This window comes from Sturnus vulgaris, chromosome 7, assembly GCF_052056855.1.
Source record: "Sturnus vulgaris isolate bStuVul1 chromosome 7, bStuVul1.hap1, whole genome shotgun sequence".
NCBI classification, from domain to species: Eukaryota; Metazoa; Chordata; class Aves; order Passeriformes; family Sturnidae; genus Sturnus; species Sturnus vulgaris.
The window spans coordinates 7,636,143-7,649,348 of record NC_142249.1 but is presented as its reverse complement, the minus strand read 5'-3'; the positions used below and the strand labels follow the sequence as shown (position 1 = coordinate 7,649,348).

Genomic DNA, 13,206 nt, shown 5'->3' with positions numbered 1-13,206 from the left:
TAATTTCTCCTAGATAGAGCCCAAATTAGGAATAAATATGCAGTACTACACCCATAGCACTAATAAGCTAGAACTTGGGCTCCTACTCATGAATGCACCACAGAACAGTTTTCTGGCACTGGGATGATGCTCATGATAAAAGATTGCTTTATCTGTTCCATTTATAAAAACCAAAATACTATTGTCAGAAATCTAATGGTACCTTCAAAAGGTTTATAGCAAGATGTTTTCTCTCTTACTAGTGCTCCCAGGTAACTCCAGTGGTTGATCTCAGTGCTCATGACTACACTTAGTTAAACTGAGAAGCTGTCAGCATCTACTTCTTGGGGAGCAATAAGTGGTCAGGGGAGCAGGTGGCACAGAAAACAGGATCACTGGTGTGAAGGGGATTTTATTCTCTCCTAAAACTTTCTAATTATTTGGGTAGTCTTGCTTTGGGGTTGTGGATTATGGGTTTTGGGGTTTAATCCTAGATGATAATTTTTTATTAATTCATCCCTGCAGTAATTCCTGTATCTCCACCTCTAGTGAAAGATTACACTATCAGTTTCACCTGGATATGCACCAGCAGTTAATTTTTCTACAATGTTAACTGATCATTTATACCTTTTCATTCTTTCCTAAGGGAAATTTTAAACTAATATGGTTTCCCCTCTTGCTCATTGACTTGTTTTTCTCAAATTGAGAAGAATTTTGCCAAAGGTTTCCCAGAAGTTACATAAATGAACCTGTAACAGAATCTGTGAGGCTTTACATTCTAACAGCCTGGAGAGGTAAGGTGCCATTTGTGGCATACTGTATTTTTTATCCCTACATTATCACATTATTTTACAGAACTTTTAGGGCACTTCCTATTAATTTACCAGGTGCTGAAGTAGAGATTCATTTGCTTAAAATAAAAAGGTAACAAGGGTGAAAACACAGTAAGAACTGGCTATCCACAAATTCTTTTAAAAGCCTGGAAGGGATCCAGGACCACAAATGACAGAACACAAGAAATAAAATATAGTGGACAAAGATGCCAGGAATAGTAAATGTTTCATTGGGCACATGACTTAACAGATAACTTTGCAATGTCTGTTTCACTGACTACTGTTAAAAAACCCTTTTGTATTAAAAATGACACCCAGTATTAGAAGACCACAGTTGAACTGCTGAGCAATTTCCTTTAAGAGTACTCCAAAAATAAAATACAACAGCATGTCTCATTCTGTATGTACACTTAAGAAGAAAGATGATTACTATGCTTTAAAATAGCAAATTATTTTCGTGGTGTTCTAAGTCCGTTTCTTCATAAATTTCATAACAGTATTCTTTTTGGAGACAACTTTTAATTCTCAGAGCCCAGAAATATTCATACAGTACATATTTTAAAAGGTGTACTGGCCTCTTGCAATGCTATTTTTCTCTTACCTACTGCTGTCTCACTTAGATGCCTTTTCTTTCTTCCTTCTGACAGCTGGTCAGGTGTTCCTAACACCAACTGAGATTTGGAATTAGACAAACAGCCACTGCTCCATTGTTTGACAGAAACATGTGGATAATAGTCTGTAACAGAAAAAACATGTATCAAGTTGAGAAATGACTTTTCATAGGTACAATTTACAGGAAATCTCAACTGCTGAACTATTTGTAACAGCCCCAAACTTCTGACAGGAATCCAAACAGTAACAGGACTGCAGTCAGGCACCTGGTCCAAACTCCCCTCACTTGTAGTCACCTCCTACAGCGCTGGTGGGATCACCTCAGTGATCAATTAAGGAGAACTTGACACTGTGGTGTGAGAAAAGATTCCTCTTCCACCTAAAGCCATTTTCAGTTACCTTCTCTGATAACCTGCTTTATGACAAGTTCATAAACTGAGCCTCTTCATGGCAGAAAATAATGACAAATGAATGAAAAAATAGCCTTGCAAATACTAAAATATTTTGCTTTACATACCATTGTCAGCAGATACTTTAAACTCCCCTCCCAAAGATGAGGTATCAGCAGGTTCTCCTTTGATGTCATCCCTTCTTAATAATGTTTCAAAGTATATGTGAAGAGGAACATCTAATAAAAAAATAGAAATGCAAAGGAATAGCATCTGTATTGGAGAGATGGCAACCTCTGAGCCAATAAATTATGTATCATCACTAGGAATTGATTCACCCATCACATTCAATCTGTGAGCAATATTGCTAAGGACTGAAACAAGCTCTGGAGGGTATTGAGTAAGAATAAGATTGGGGTCTTTCCTCTTGACTAGCTCCTGCACAAAACCCAGCACAACAGAGACCACACATTGCACTTCTCCTGTAATGTGAAGAGGTTTTGGTTCAGCCTTTTGGGTACAAGTTATTAATGCTTTTGGAATTTGTTACTGCTGGGAACCCATAGGTATTTTTAAGGTACATTCCCTCTCTATTTTCCTGGAAAAGTCTATAGCAGGGCAACGTAATTCATTTTCTGATAGGAGTTCTAATGCAGAATTAGCCCACAAAACATTTAAAGTGGTAAAGAATCTACACCCTGTTGTAAGGCAGGAAGGCTTAAAACAAGAACTACCTCTCTCTGAAAAGCCTTTCTGGAAAAAAAAATACAAGAATGAAGCAAAATTTAATTGGAAAAAAGTGCCAATGTCAATGTTTAGTGCCCCAAGGGTGGGCATTAAACTACATAAATTTATGCACAATCTTAGCCTCATGTGCCTTCAGGACATGCCAGGACAAAAACTTTCAACATATTTTGTTAATTAAAAAGAACAATTTTTTTCAATTTGATATGGATCTAATTTGATTGTTTTGTCACAACACCCTAAGGTTTTTGCTGTGTTTCCTACTCCCAAGTTAAACAAAGAAAGTCTGAAAGGTGTATTAGTCACAACATTTAAGTAAGGAGAGAACCAAAACATTTATCTTGTTGGTCTTTTGGGGTTTTTTTGAACTTGAGAAACCACCTGGGTGACTCAGATGTTTTATTATGTCATCCTGTATCTTAATCAAAAGGGCAGGAGTGCTTGTTTCAACCAATCCACAGCCTAGGTGCAGAAATACCAGAAACCCAAACTTCTTAGATACAAACTACAATTTTCCAGTTATCAAGGTGCAAGTTGAAAGAGGTGCTGTTATGTTCAAAAAAAAATCAAAATCCCAGAGTTCCAAAATGAAACAAATGCCAACAATGTATTTTTAACATACAGAGAAAATGAATGCAAAACCATTTTCTTTTACTCTGCTGACAATTTTTATATATAAAGATGTGGGCACAGCACAAGCAGCATTTTAAGAGAAGTTATTGCTCTGGAAGGGGATAACTAAGAAAGCTGCAAAGAAAACATGAAATTGAAGGAGGCTACACATTGGAGAATTTCTACCATGCATTTATTCACAGTAATACTTTCACATGAAAGAAAATGTCAAATAGACTAGTGTTCATGAGGAGGCAGAGACAGCAAAGTACACAAAGTAAAGCACGAATCTAGCCTCCCTCAAATGTGAGGGCTGCATTTGAACAGGAGACAGTAGGTCTAGTACTTTTCCCTGTCTCAACTATTATCAGCAAGGCTCCTGGAAAAGAGAATATAAATATTCCTTAAGAAATATATTCTTGATACTGGAATGAAGCTAAAAACATGTTTTCCTTCTCCACCCTGGCAAAGTGTCCAACAGTAGCCACAGCACAGTCCAAAGCTTTTTAGGTTTTTTATGATGCCAAAGCTTTGTTTGAGAAAACAAAAGGTCAATGTTCTTCCTACACCACCCAGTCTCCCTTAAGAAGGAGGTAAGAATGAACACAAGGGACACAGCCTGCCCTTGAACAGATGTCTAAACCCTTGGGGTCCAGCTGCACTGTCACAGTCACAGGGGAAGTGACTGTGTAAAAGCAGAAAGATTTAGGTGATGTTTTTCTGTCCACAACAGAGTTCTGCTGACTGGGGTGTTTGCTGCTGCACTCTTGGAGTGAGTGTCCCATTTCTCCTATCTGCTCCTACAATAATCTCTTCAACCCACACATGGGAAGCAAACTGCCAGAGCTGAGGCTTTCTCTGGATTCCATGTCCAAACCTGGGTCTTCTCTACAGACCAGGGACAAGTTCTCCAAAACCAAGCATTAAGTTAATTCCTGACTTCCTAATACAAAGCTGCAGTGTCTACACTGTCATTCCAGGAAGACAATGAGTTTGATTAAAGATTTGAGCAGTTCCTTGGAAGTCTCAGCCTCATCTTTGGAATTATTCTGTGGCAAAGAAGCCCCCCAGAACTGCATAATTCCTGTACTGATCAATAACTACCTGGAAACAGGTTTTTCCTAAAACAACAAAAAAAAAATCCCACAACAATTCAATCTCTTCTGCTGATAACAGCATTTAGGCTGTTATTCTGTCAAGTTTCACCTGCACTAATTTCAGGGCTGAGTCCCAGACAACTTCATCTACATCACTGTCCAAAAAGACTAAAGGATCAGATGACAAGAAACCATAAAACTTCCAAGATAATAAAAAGGGCTGACTATCACAAAAATAATTTGAAAACCTAAATAAAGCTTTTTAGACCTAGTCCAAAGGGCCTAAAGAGAAAGAAAGTCACTTATGAAAACAACACAACCATGTTATGGTAGCATGTTGGCAAATGGACTAACACTGACTCAATCAGACACACGATGAAACACCCAAGCACACCTTTTTTCATGACCAGTCTTTCCAGGCTGTAAGCACATTGCTGGTATGAGAAACCTAGAAGGTGTGTTTTTCAAAAGTCAGGATGAAGTCAGGATTTTCATTTAGTCTAAACTCATGTATTTTGACAGTGTGAAGTCTTCTGTTAAAAGAACTAAGTCTTAAAAATCATTGAAAAGACAAGTTAGTCACAACCTCTACAGCTGTCACAAGCACAACCACTCTGTTAAGAGTCCTGGCATTACTTACCTGAAGGAAATGATAAGACTGGATGGAAGGAAGAGTCCAGCTCTTGCACATAATCTAGGATTTTAGATTCTGTGCTGTACTCACTGCTACTGAAATTGGAGGCAGGCACCACACATGGCAACTGACTTTTATATGGAAAGGAGGAATCTCTAGATGGAAAAGTCTGCAAGAAAACACAGAAACAAAGGTTAACTTTTCCTTTACTCATGTCCTTCGAATTAGACCAGAAGAGGGAAAAAAAACCAACAAATCAACAACTCAGTGAGTGACATTTTAATATGTGAATGGGAAGAATATTCCAACAATCTCCACATAGTCTAAACACGACTTACCTTCACTTAATATGGACAGCACTGCACAATACAAAGAATACAAACTGCTCCTTCAATTAGGATCAGGAAACAGCTGCCAAAGCTTTCAGATAAAATGTAACTGTTCTCAATCGTTATTTTGATCTATCAGATGGCAAACAAACACCCCTTAAAATTTGATTCCAGGATATAAATGCATGATATAAATGCACAAACAAACCTAGCACCAGACTAAACAGAGGGGTCTCATTCATTTATCTCCTTAGTAAGATTCTTAGCATCAGTATCTCTAGGCACCTTGAGCACACACATTTCAATGCAAGAAACTATACTCAACATTTTGAGCACACTGTATACTTACACAAACCAAAAAGGCAAGTCTTTACCTTGCTATAATTTAAACATCAGATAAGCAACAGAAAGAAGAGATACAGCAATAAACACGAAGAGGGATGCACTAAGAACTGATTAGTAACAGGAATTACGAGAAAGTGGAGATGTGCAAAGAAAGATTAATGTAGCTGCTTGGCTGCAAAGCTTGTTAAAGTACAGAAGGTAAAATGCTGGATGGCACAGAACTGGTAGATGTGAGGTAGCAGGACTGAGGCAAAAGGCAGGGTGAAAATGGGCAGGAATAAGCAGCAGAGTGCAGGCCATAGACTGAGTTCTGAATGATAGAAGGGAAGAATTAAATGGGATGACACAGCAGCAATTAGTAGTCTGTGCTTCAGAATGTGCTACAAAAAGTACTTCAGGGCAATAATGTGGCATAAGCTACTTTCTTACTGGATACTTGTGGTAGTAAGCCCAAAGAAACTGACATTTTTAAAGCCTTGTATAATTTCAGGTATTTTGCCAAATGCTGTAAGATCTTGCAAATAGGAAGGGTGAGAAAGGGACACTGGAGTACTTAGGGGGTCTCGGCCTATCCGTGTGCCAACAATCACATTTATCAACCCCTGGGAAACAGCTCCACTGTAAAAAACTGTAAGAATTAATATGACACGTTCTCATGACTTTTTATGGAAATGTGTAGCATCAAAGGCAAGGCTATCAAAGAAGATTACTTGTATTTTCTGTACTGCTTTCTGAATCCAAGAAAACTCTTTCTCCTGCCTGAAATACTCCAGGCTGCACTTTAGCACTGCCATTCATGAATTAGTGATGCAGCAATTTTATCTACCCTCCACTTAGTAAAGCAGTCCTTCTGCCACATGGCATCAGTATTCACAACCCACATTATCTCAGAAAACACTGTGTTAAGAAGTTCCCCTTTCTATCTCTTCCTTTCTTCTCACTTACTGAGTTCTCTATGCTGGTACTGTATCTCAGAAACTATTAAAATCAATGATTATGATTAAAATTATGATGCTGGAGCAGAGAACACAGTGATGGTGGGGGGAGGTTCTTGTACATAACTTTCCCTCCCCAGGAAACCATTAACAGTCTGAAACCCACCTTGATTTCCATACACAGGTGTAAGCACAAGTGCTTTCAATTTGGAAAGAATTCTTTCCTAGCCCAGGACTCCTTCAAAACAATGTTCTGCTATTTTCCTGTGACAGATATATGGGACTCTTCATCTGCTAAACTTTAAACATCCACAAAGTGTTGGCAGACCTGGGTCCTGTGTTTGGAAATACTAGAGGGATAAATGCTAAAGCAAACTTAATGTTTCCCATTATATGGGTCATTACACTAAAGCTTAAAGAGCTTTTAGGTAGCTGCTCTACCTCAATGCACTGGCTTGCCTTTCAAAAATGCACAAAAGCATATTTCCTCTTGATATTTGAGTGTGAGAAATGAAGTAACTTATTAAATCTCTACTCTTTAAGCTGCACCACTTCTGCCTGTCTTTTTTTTTTTTTTTAATAGAAGTAGATAATTACAGTAGATATATCTCTCACTCATTCTTTAAAAAGAAATTCCCCAAAACTAATCAGTAAAATTACCTAGAAAGTATATAGGTAAGACCAAGACATTCTGACATCCACACCTTTAGTCCTTACTCACTTTTTATTGCTTTAATTTACTTTAGCCCCAAACACATCCAGATTATTAAAGCTGAGCCAGCTCAAAACCATGCATACATGGTCTAACAACCTCACAGTCAAAATCCATTTTGAAGCTATATTAAAATCCATTTGCCAATATCAGTAAATGGAAAATTCTTTTCTTCAACTTGCCTGTGGTGGGAATTATAAAACCTTATGCTTGAATTTGTACCTTGGATGCTCTGGCATCAACACCTAAGTAATGAAATCTTTCATTAAGCCAGTTTGTAATCCAAAAGAAAATACAGACTTCATAGAAGGAAGAGAAAATTCATTTAAATGCCAGTGAAGCTACTAGGGAAAAAATGCTAAGGAATTTGTCAGTGTCTGTGTTCCTAGCTACCAGATCTGGTTTAAATTTCTGATGGAGTAGTCTTCCACCAGAAAATGCTGAATTGGTGAAAAAATGATGTTTCTCAGAAATGTTGACTTAATCAACTTTTAATGAAAAAATTTCAGAAGCCCTTAGCACTGGAATTAAAGCATTTTACTCAAAGAAAGTGATTCAACTTTTATTGAAATAAAATGGAAGAACTGTTTATTAGAAAACTAAACTCTGTATTCTGTTTGACATTGCAAGCATGTAATCTACAAACCAACTGCTTTTTACAGCAGTCAATTATTGAAACTTTAACACAGCAACAAAAAAAATCCACCAAAACCCAGCTGAAAACATGCCCAAATATATTTCCATTCAGCCACAGCAATGACACAGGAATATCATGGCACACAGCTTTTAGGAGACAGGCCCCTACAGCAAACCTGAACCACGAGAGATTACAAAACTCTTATCAATCTTCCCTTTCCCTTTGCTATACTACACCTTGTACATCTCCTGAAACATTTTTCTTCATTACTGAAATACAAAACCTCATGCTTCCTGAGCTCAAGCAGATATGAAGGATAATATTACATAAAATTCATTGTATTAGAGAAAATTCACTGTATTTAAGAGGAAGTGAGGGGTGTGCAAGCTTTAAATATTCAACTGAAATAGCAGCTCTGGTTTAAACTTATGAAACTTATGAAATGGAATGGTGTCAACTAACAGACTCTAATTTTCTAGAGAATTATGAATTTTGAACTTGGATTTTTCCCCCTTAGTACTGTTTTTCTGGATTAAAGAAAACAGAGAGAGTAATTAATTTTGATATTCAAAACAATTCGCACTTGCTTGTGACAGGCTGATGCATTAGACAAAATAGAATTGGCTCAAGCCTCTATTCTTGAAGGGTCAGAAGGCTGAACTCTACTGGCATCCCATCCTTCTGCAGAGAAAAAAGTGAGAGTCTGTGAAACATGCCATAATTGAAAGGAAAAAAGTTTGTGCTCCCAGTTAAAAACTGTGAAGTGAACCCTCATTTTGTGGTTGCAGCTACAGATCACTAAAACTCCTACCGTTTTTGGAAACATGCCCAAGTGTAACAGTACAGAGAGTCACAGCTCAATTATGCCACTGTGTCTGAATCCAGTAAGTTAGTTAAATTAATTAAAATACACTCTGGTGAATACCTGTCACATCTGCTCCTGATTACTCTTATTAAGCCCAAAAAGGCAAGGAAAAAGCATTTATTCTCTCTACAAACACACTCTCTGAAGTTTTCAGCAGTATCAAAGAAGAGCTATCTTCCTCAATATTCAAAATTGTTCTTCAGTAAATGGGTAGCCAACTAAACTGCAGAGATTTAATGATGGGACTCAAGAGAGTTTGGGTGGCTGACAACTCCCCCTTGAACACCAAACATACCAACTTTTAATCCTGTGCTATGTACAGATCAAAGGAATAAAACTGCTTGTCTCAATGCTTTAGCATCTGCCTAAAGGACAGCCCACTCCTCCATGGCCTCCTTCTTCTGCACTCAACAACCTGCTCTGAGCAGAGCTGTGTCCCACTTCCACAAAACCTTGCGTTTCACAAAGTCAATGTGCAGGTGCAGAGTGTTTTTGTGCAACACACAATACACAGACAGTGAAAGGTTAATCTGGAAGCCTCCAAGAGCTTCTTTCTTATTAACAGGTAAAGGCAGAGAGGGTGGGCAAAGCATCTGAGACATCCCAGCATGGGAAGGTGCACAACAGATGGTGCTGACACACACCCCTGCCATATGCCAGACCCTCCCTTCCAGATGAAGTTTTCATAGAAGTAAAAAGGACAGACCTTCCTGTATGGCAGGTACAGGAATGCCAGCTGCCCCAGGATGTAAACAAATTCATCTGCCTTGGCCCCTCTAAAGCTGTCAATACAGTGGCAGATCCTATGGCAGAGACCAATTTTTTCCAGGAGGAGAATGGGGAGTTTCATAAAACACTAATGAAAACTTACTCAGCATCTAACTTGTCACAAATTCAGATTTTTTGGTCAGTATCTTACAAGGAGTGATAGGTTCTAATGTTCTCAGAGATCACCCACCTCTCCTAAGCATACATGGAGTTTAGTTTCTTTAATCCTGCAATAAACCAACAGGACTTTCACCTGCTCTGTAGAAGTGCATGCTGTCTTCTACATCCTGAAACAAAGATGTTTTGTTAAACTAGAAAATCAATTGAAAAATCAACATTAGTGCCCAATCTTTGACCAGTTAAACCAAAAGAAAGAAAGATATGTTAATCCACAGGGATATCTTCTCAAAAACACCATGCAGAAATTAGATGTGATCAGTAAAACACTACAGAAATGTCACTACACTGAAGGTGCAAGACTGTGGAAAGCATGAAGGTTTTCCATTCTGACAAAAAAAAAAAAAAAAGAATTCACAGGCTTACTGGCTTGCCACAAATCTCAGAGGATGGCTCTAGTTCTACTGACAGTATCCCAGGCTTGCAAAGATAGAGGTGTCCATTCTGTCCCTTCTGCCTTCATGCCTCCCTCCCTCAGAGACAGAAGTCTTGTCACACATTCAGAATAGCTGAATGCTATTTTTGCCACTCAAGTTTCATTGATATTTAACTAACAGAAGGCCTTCTTTTTTAACTTCCAGGGTTAAAGTAGCCATTTCATTATTTTCACTTACAAATTTGGTAACCAAGGGATTCCCCTTCCCTGACCACAAGACTGACATACCCACAGAGGTACCACACCATTTGCATTGAACCAGTTTGCAGGAGACTTGGCAACAAAAGAACATTTTTTCACAAGTCAGCAGTTCCAGGAAACTATGCTGAAGCAGGTGGTGGAGCCAGTATCTAGGGATACCAAAGAAGTGGATGACAATCAGTAGACTCCACTCAGTGCAACTTCTTTCCTCCCAGTACAGACAGTACAGACCCCTAGCAAATAGTATACATTTAGCAAGTAAGATAAAGGCTATGGATGCTGGATATAATACAAATTATATGTGTGTGTGTGTATGTATATAAAAATAAAAATATATACACACTCTTTCCAAAGCCCTGAAAATTAACAAGACTTGGGGAAAGACCCACATGTATTTATCAAGTGGCATCAACAAAAAGTACCACTGGCAATAGACATGGACTGGGAATGCTCCTGAATACAAAAATCATAGAACCAGCATGAGATTTAAAACAAAATAAGAAACTCATACCCTAGAATTTAAATACTTTTCTCCTGTCTGCTTTGGAGCTTTCTGGACAAGCATTCACTTTTTTTTACTTTTTTTTTTTCAAACCACTAAATGAAAGCAGATATTCTTCTGCTCTTACTTAACTCCCAGTTGAGACTGCAGAGAAGAAAATGTGGCAATATGCAACTGCAAGAGTTGTCAACATTATACCAACTGTTTCCTTGTGGTATCCAAAATGTAAGCTTTTGTACCTCAATTCCCAACTTTCAGGGTGCTGGCACCTTTGGAAATTTGACTTATCCACATGCCTCAGTCCCCCAAGCAATTCTTTCTCCAGCAGATGGAATACAATTACAATGAGAATTTTCAGATTAAAAAACCCCACCATGCTCTACATCTCTGCAAAGGAACAGACAGGAACAAAATTGACAGTACCCCAATCTCACTACTCTATTGTCTCTTACCTTTACTTAGAGCTGTATAAAGTTTTTATAGATTAAAAGTCTACATAGCCTCATAACATCTCTTGGCAAAACATGACTTGAAAAAAGTGGAACTAATATCCTTTGTTAGGATATTAAATGAGAAACTAACAAAATACACTGGCAAAACACAATCCTTGTTATTAAAAAAATCCTGCAGCAGCAAGTCACACAGCTAAAATAGCAAAAAGAAAACATGAGGGCATGTCAGCAAAGCAAACCTCTCTGAGAGTTTCTGATTAGTACAAGACTTGTCTGCTTTTAAAACTTTTAGTATGTCACAGATGATTTAGTTCCTTCAAGTGCAGAGAAAAGAATTGCAGGAGACAGAGCTACAATTTTCCTTACAATAGGAAAAGCATTTACAGAAGCACAAGGCATTAGACTGGAGAATCTAGGGGGTGGAGGGAGGCAGTTATAAATACAACAACCACTGAGAAATTATTCAATAGGTGTTTGTGTTCTTACAGTCCTGACACTGATCTGCTACTTACAGACTTCCTAGGTTTTAATGTTTAGATACTTTTGGCTTTCTTTCTTAGCATTAAAACTACACAACACACATTTTACAGGAGAAGACAATGACCCTGAGATTTTGACTTGCCATCTGTTAACGATGCAAAGGAGGGGCAGATCCAACATTTTGAACACAGCACTCTCAAGACTTCCAACTCCCACCTGCAAACATTGTCTCCTACTAGAACACACCTGCAGCTTACTCCTTTGTGCTGTCCTGCATGCAAGCTTTATCATTCATTCACTCAAACCTCATGCTGAAGAAATGCACCACTACAACCATGTCCTCTAGACTGAAGCACAGACTGCAATCCCAGGGTTTGTTGTGCATGACTCACAATCAAGAAACGGCCTAAGCTCTTACAAAGCTATTTAGATAAAGAAGAAAGATACAAAACAGCTTTCAGGGCCAAATGATGACTCAGGGATCATCTTGTGGTACTTAGTCGTTCTGAATTAGGGGACAAGCGGATTTGTCCCCAAAGGATGTTTCAACTTCCTGAGGATATTGGACGGTGACATATAAACCAAACACCTTGCATCCTGTTTTATTTATCTGCAGCCTGTCTTGTCAGTCTGGAAGGTCTTCTAGAGTTTCATGGACTTCTGTGTTTTCTTTTAGATACTACCCTGTGTAAGTATTATTTAAGCAGCACAGCAGGGGAAGGTGTAGTCCTCTTCAGAAAAGGAACAGCAGAGGACAATACAGGGCATCTTTCCACAGGCAACGGGAGGCTTCTAGGTCATCCACACTCACTGTAAATGTATGTGGCATGGCAGCAGATAAGAGAAAAAATGTGGCTGTCTTCCCAGTGACCTTATGAACCGACAGATGGCATAGCAATTCACAGTTTCATACTTTACTTTTCCTAACATGGATGTTAGGGGGAGGAAGGGGGAAAACGAGCTTCCCAAACAGATCTGAAGAGATGTGAGGGATGACACTCTGAATGCCCTTCAGATGCACAAAGGCCACAACCAGTGATCACAATGAAAACCCAAGTGTAAATTCCTCACGGCTATCCCAGCATTTCTTAATGTCCCACACAAAGAGGTCTGCATTTTGCTGTGATTCTCTGGTCATAATTCTTTAGTCACCATCTTGCTCAAATTACTCTGCAGAGCAGCATCTTCCCTCAGCACTGCCAGGCACTGCTCACTGGCTGTTCAAACCAGTGAAGATTCAGTTTTCTCCTCTGATTTTGGCAAGCTGGAATTTGTTAATTCCACATCTGCTGCAAGACTCCCAGCTTGTTTTCATGTCAGTGATCTTAAAGAAATTGAGGTCCTCACAGATTGTGGTACCAGGAGAAAAATGTCAAATTTGAGAAAATATGGGAGAGGCACTTGCTAGAGAAGGCACACTAATGCTACATTAAAAATCCAACTATTTTCAATATTACTAGTTATTTC

General features: G+C 38.6%; 1 protein-coding gene across 5 annotated transcripts in view; it reads right to left on the bottom strand.

Moving 5' to 3' along the window:
- Positions 1-13,206, bottom strand: part of KANSL1L (KAT8 regulatory NSL complex subunit 1 like) — a 60,721-nt gene that overhangs the window by 12,771 nt on the left and 34,744 nt on the right. For all 5 annotated transcript variants that reach the window (XR_015804751.1, XM_088167684.1, XM_088167681.1 and 2 more), the window contains exons 7-9: positions 4,907-5,069; positions 1,942-2,052; positions 1,414-1,548 (exon numbers count right to left, since the gene is read on the bottom strand). Coding sequence is in view for 4 of the 5 variants with exons in the window: in XM_088167684.1 (XP_088023810.1) it covers positions 1,414-1,548; positions 1,942-2,052; positions 4,907-5,069 (409 nt within the window). In the remaining variant the exon portion in view is untranslated. The remainder of the gene's footprint in view (positions 1-1,413; positions 1,549-1,941; positions 2,053-4,906; positions 5,070-13,206) is intronic.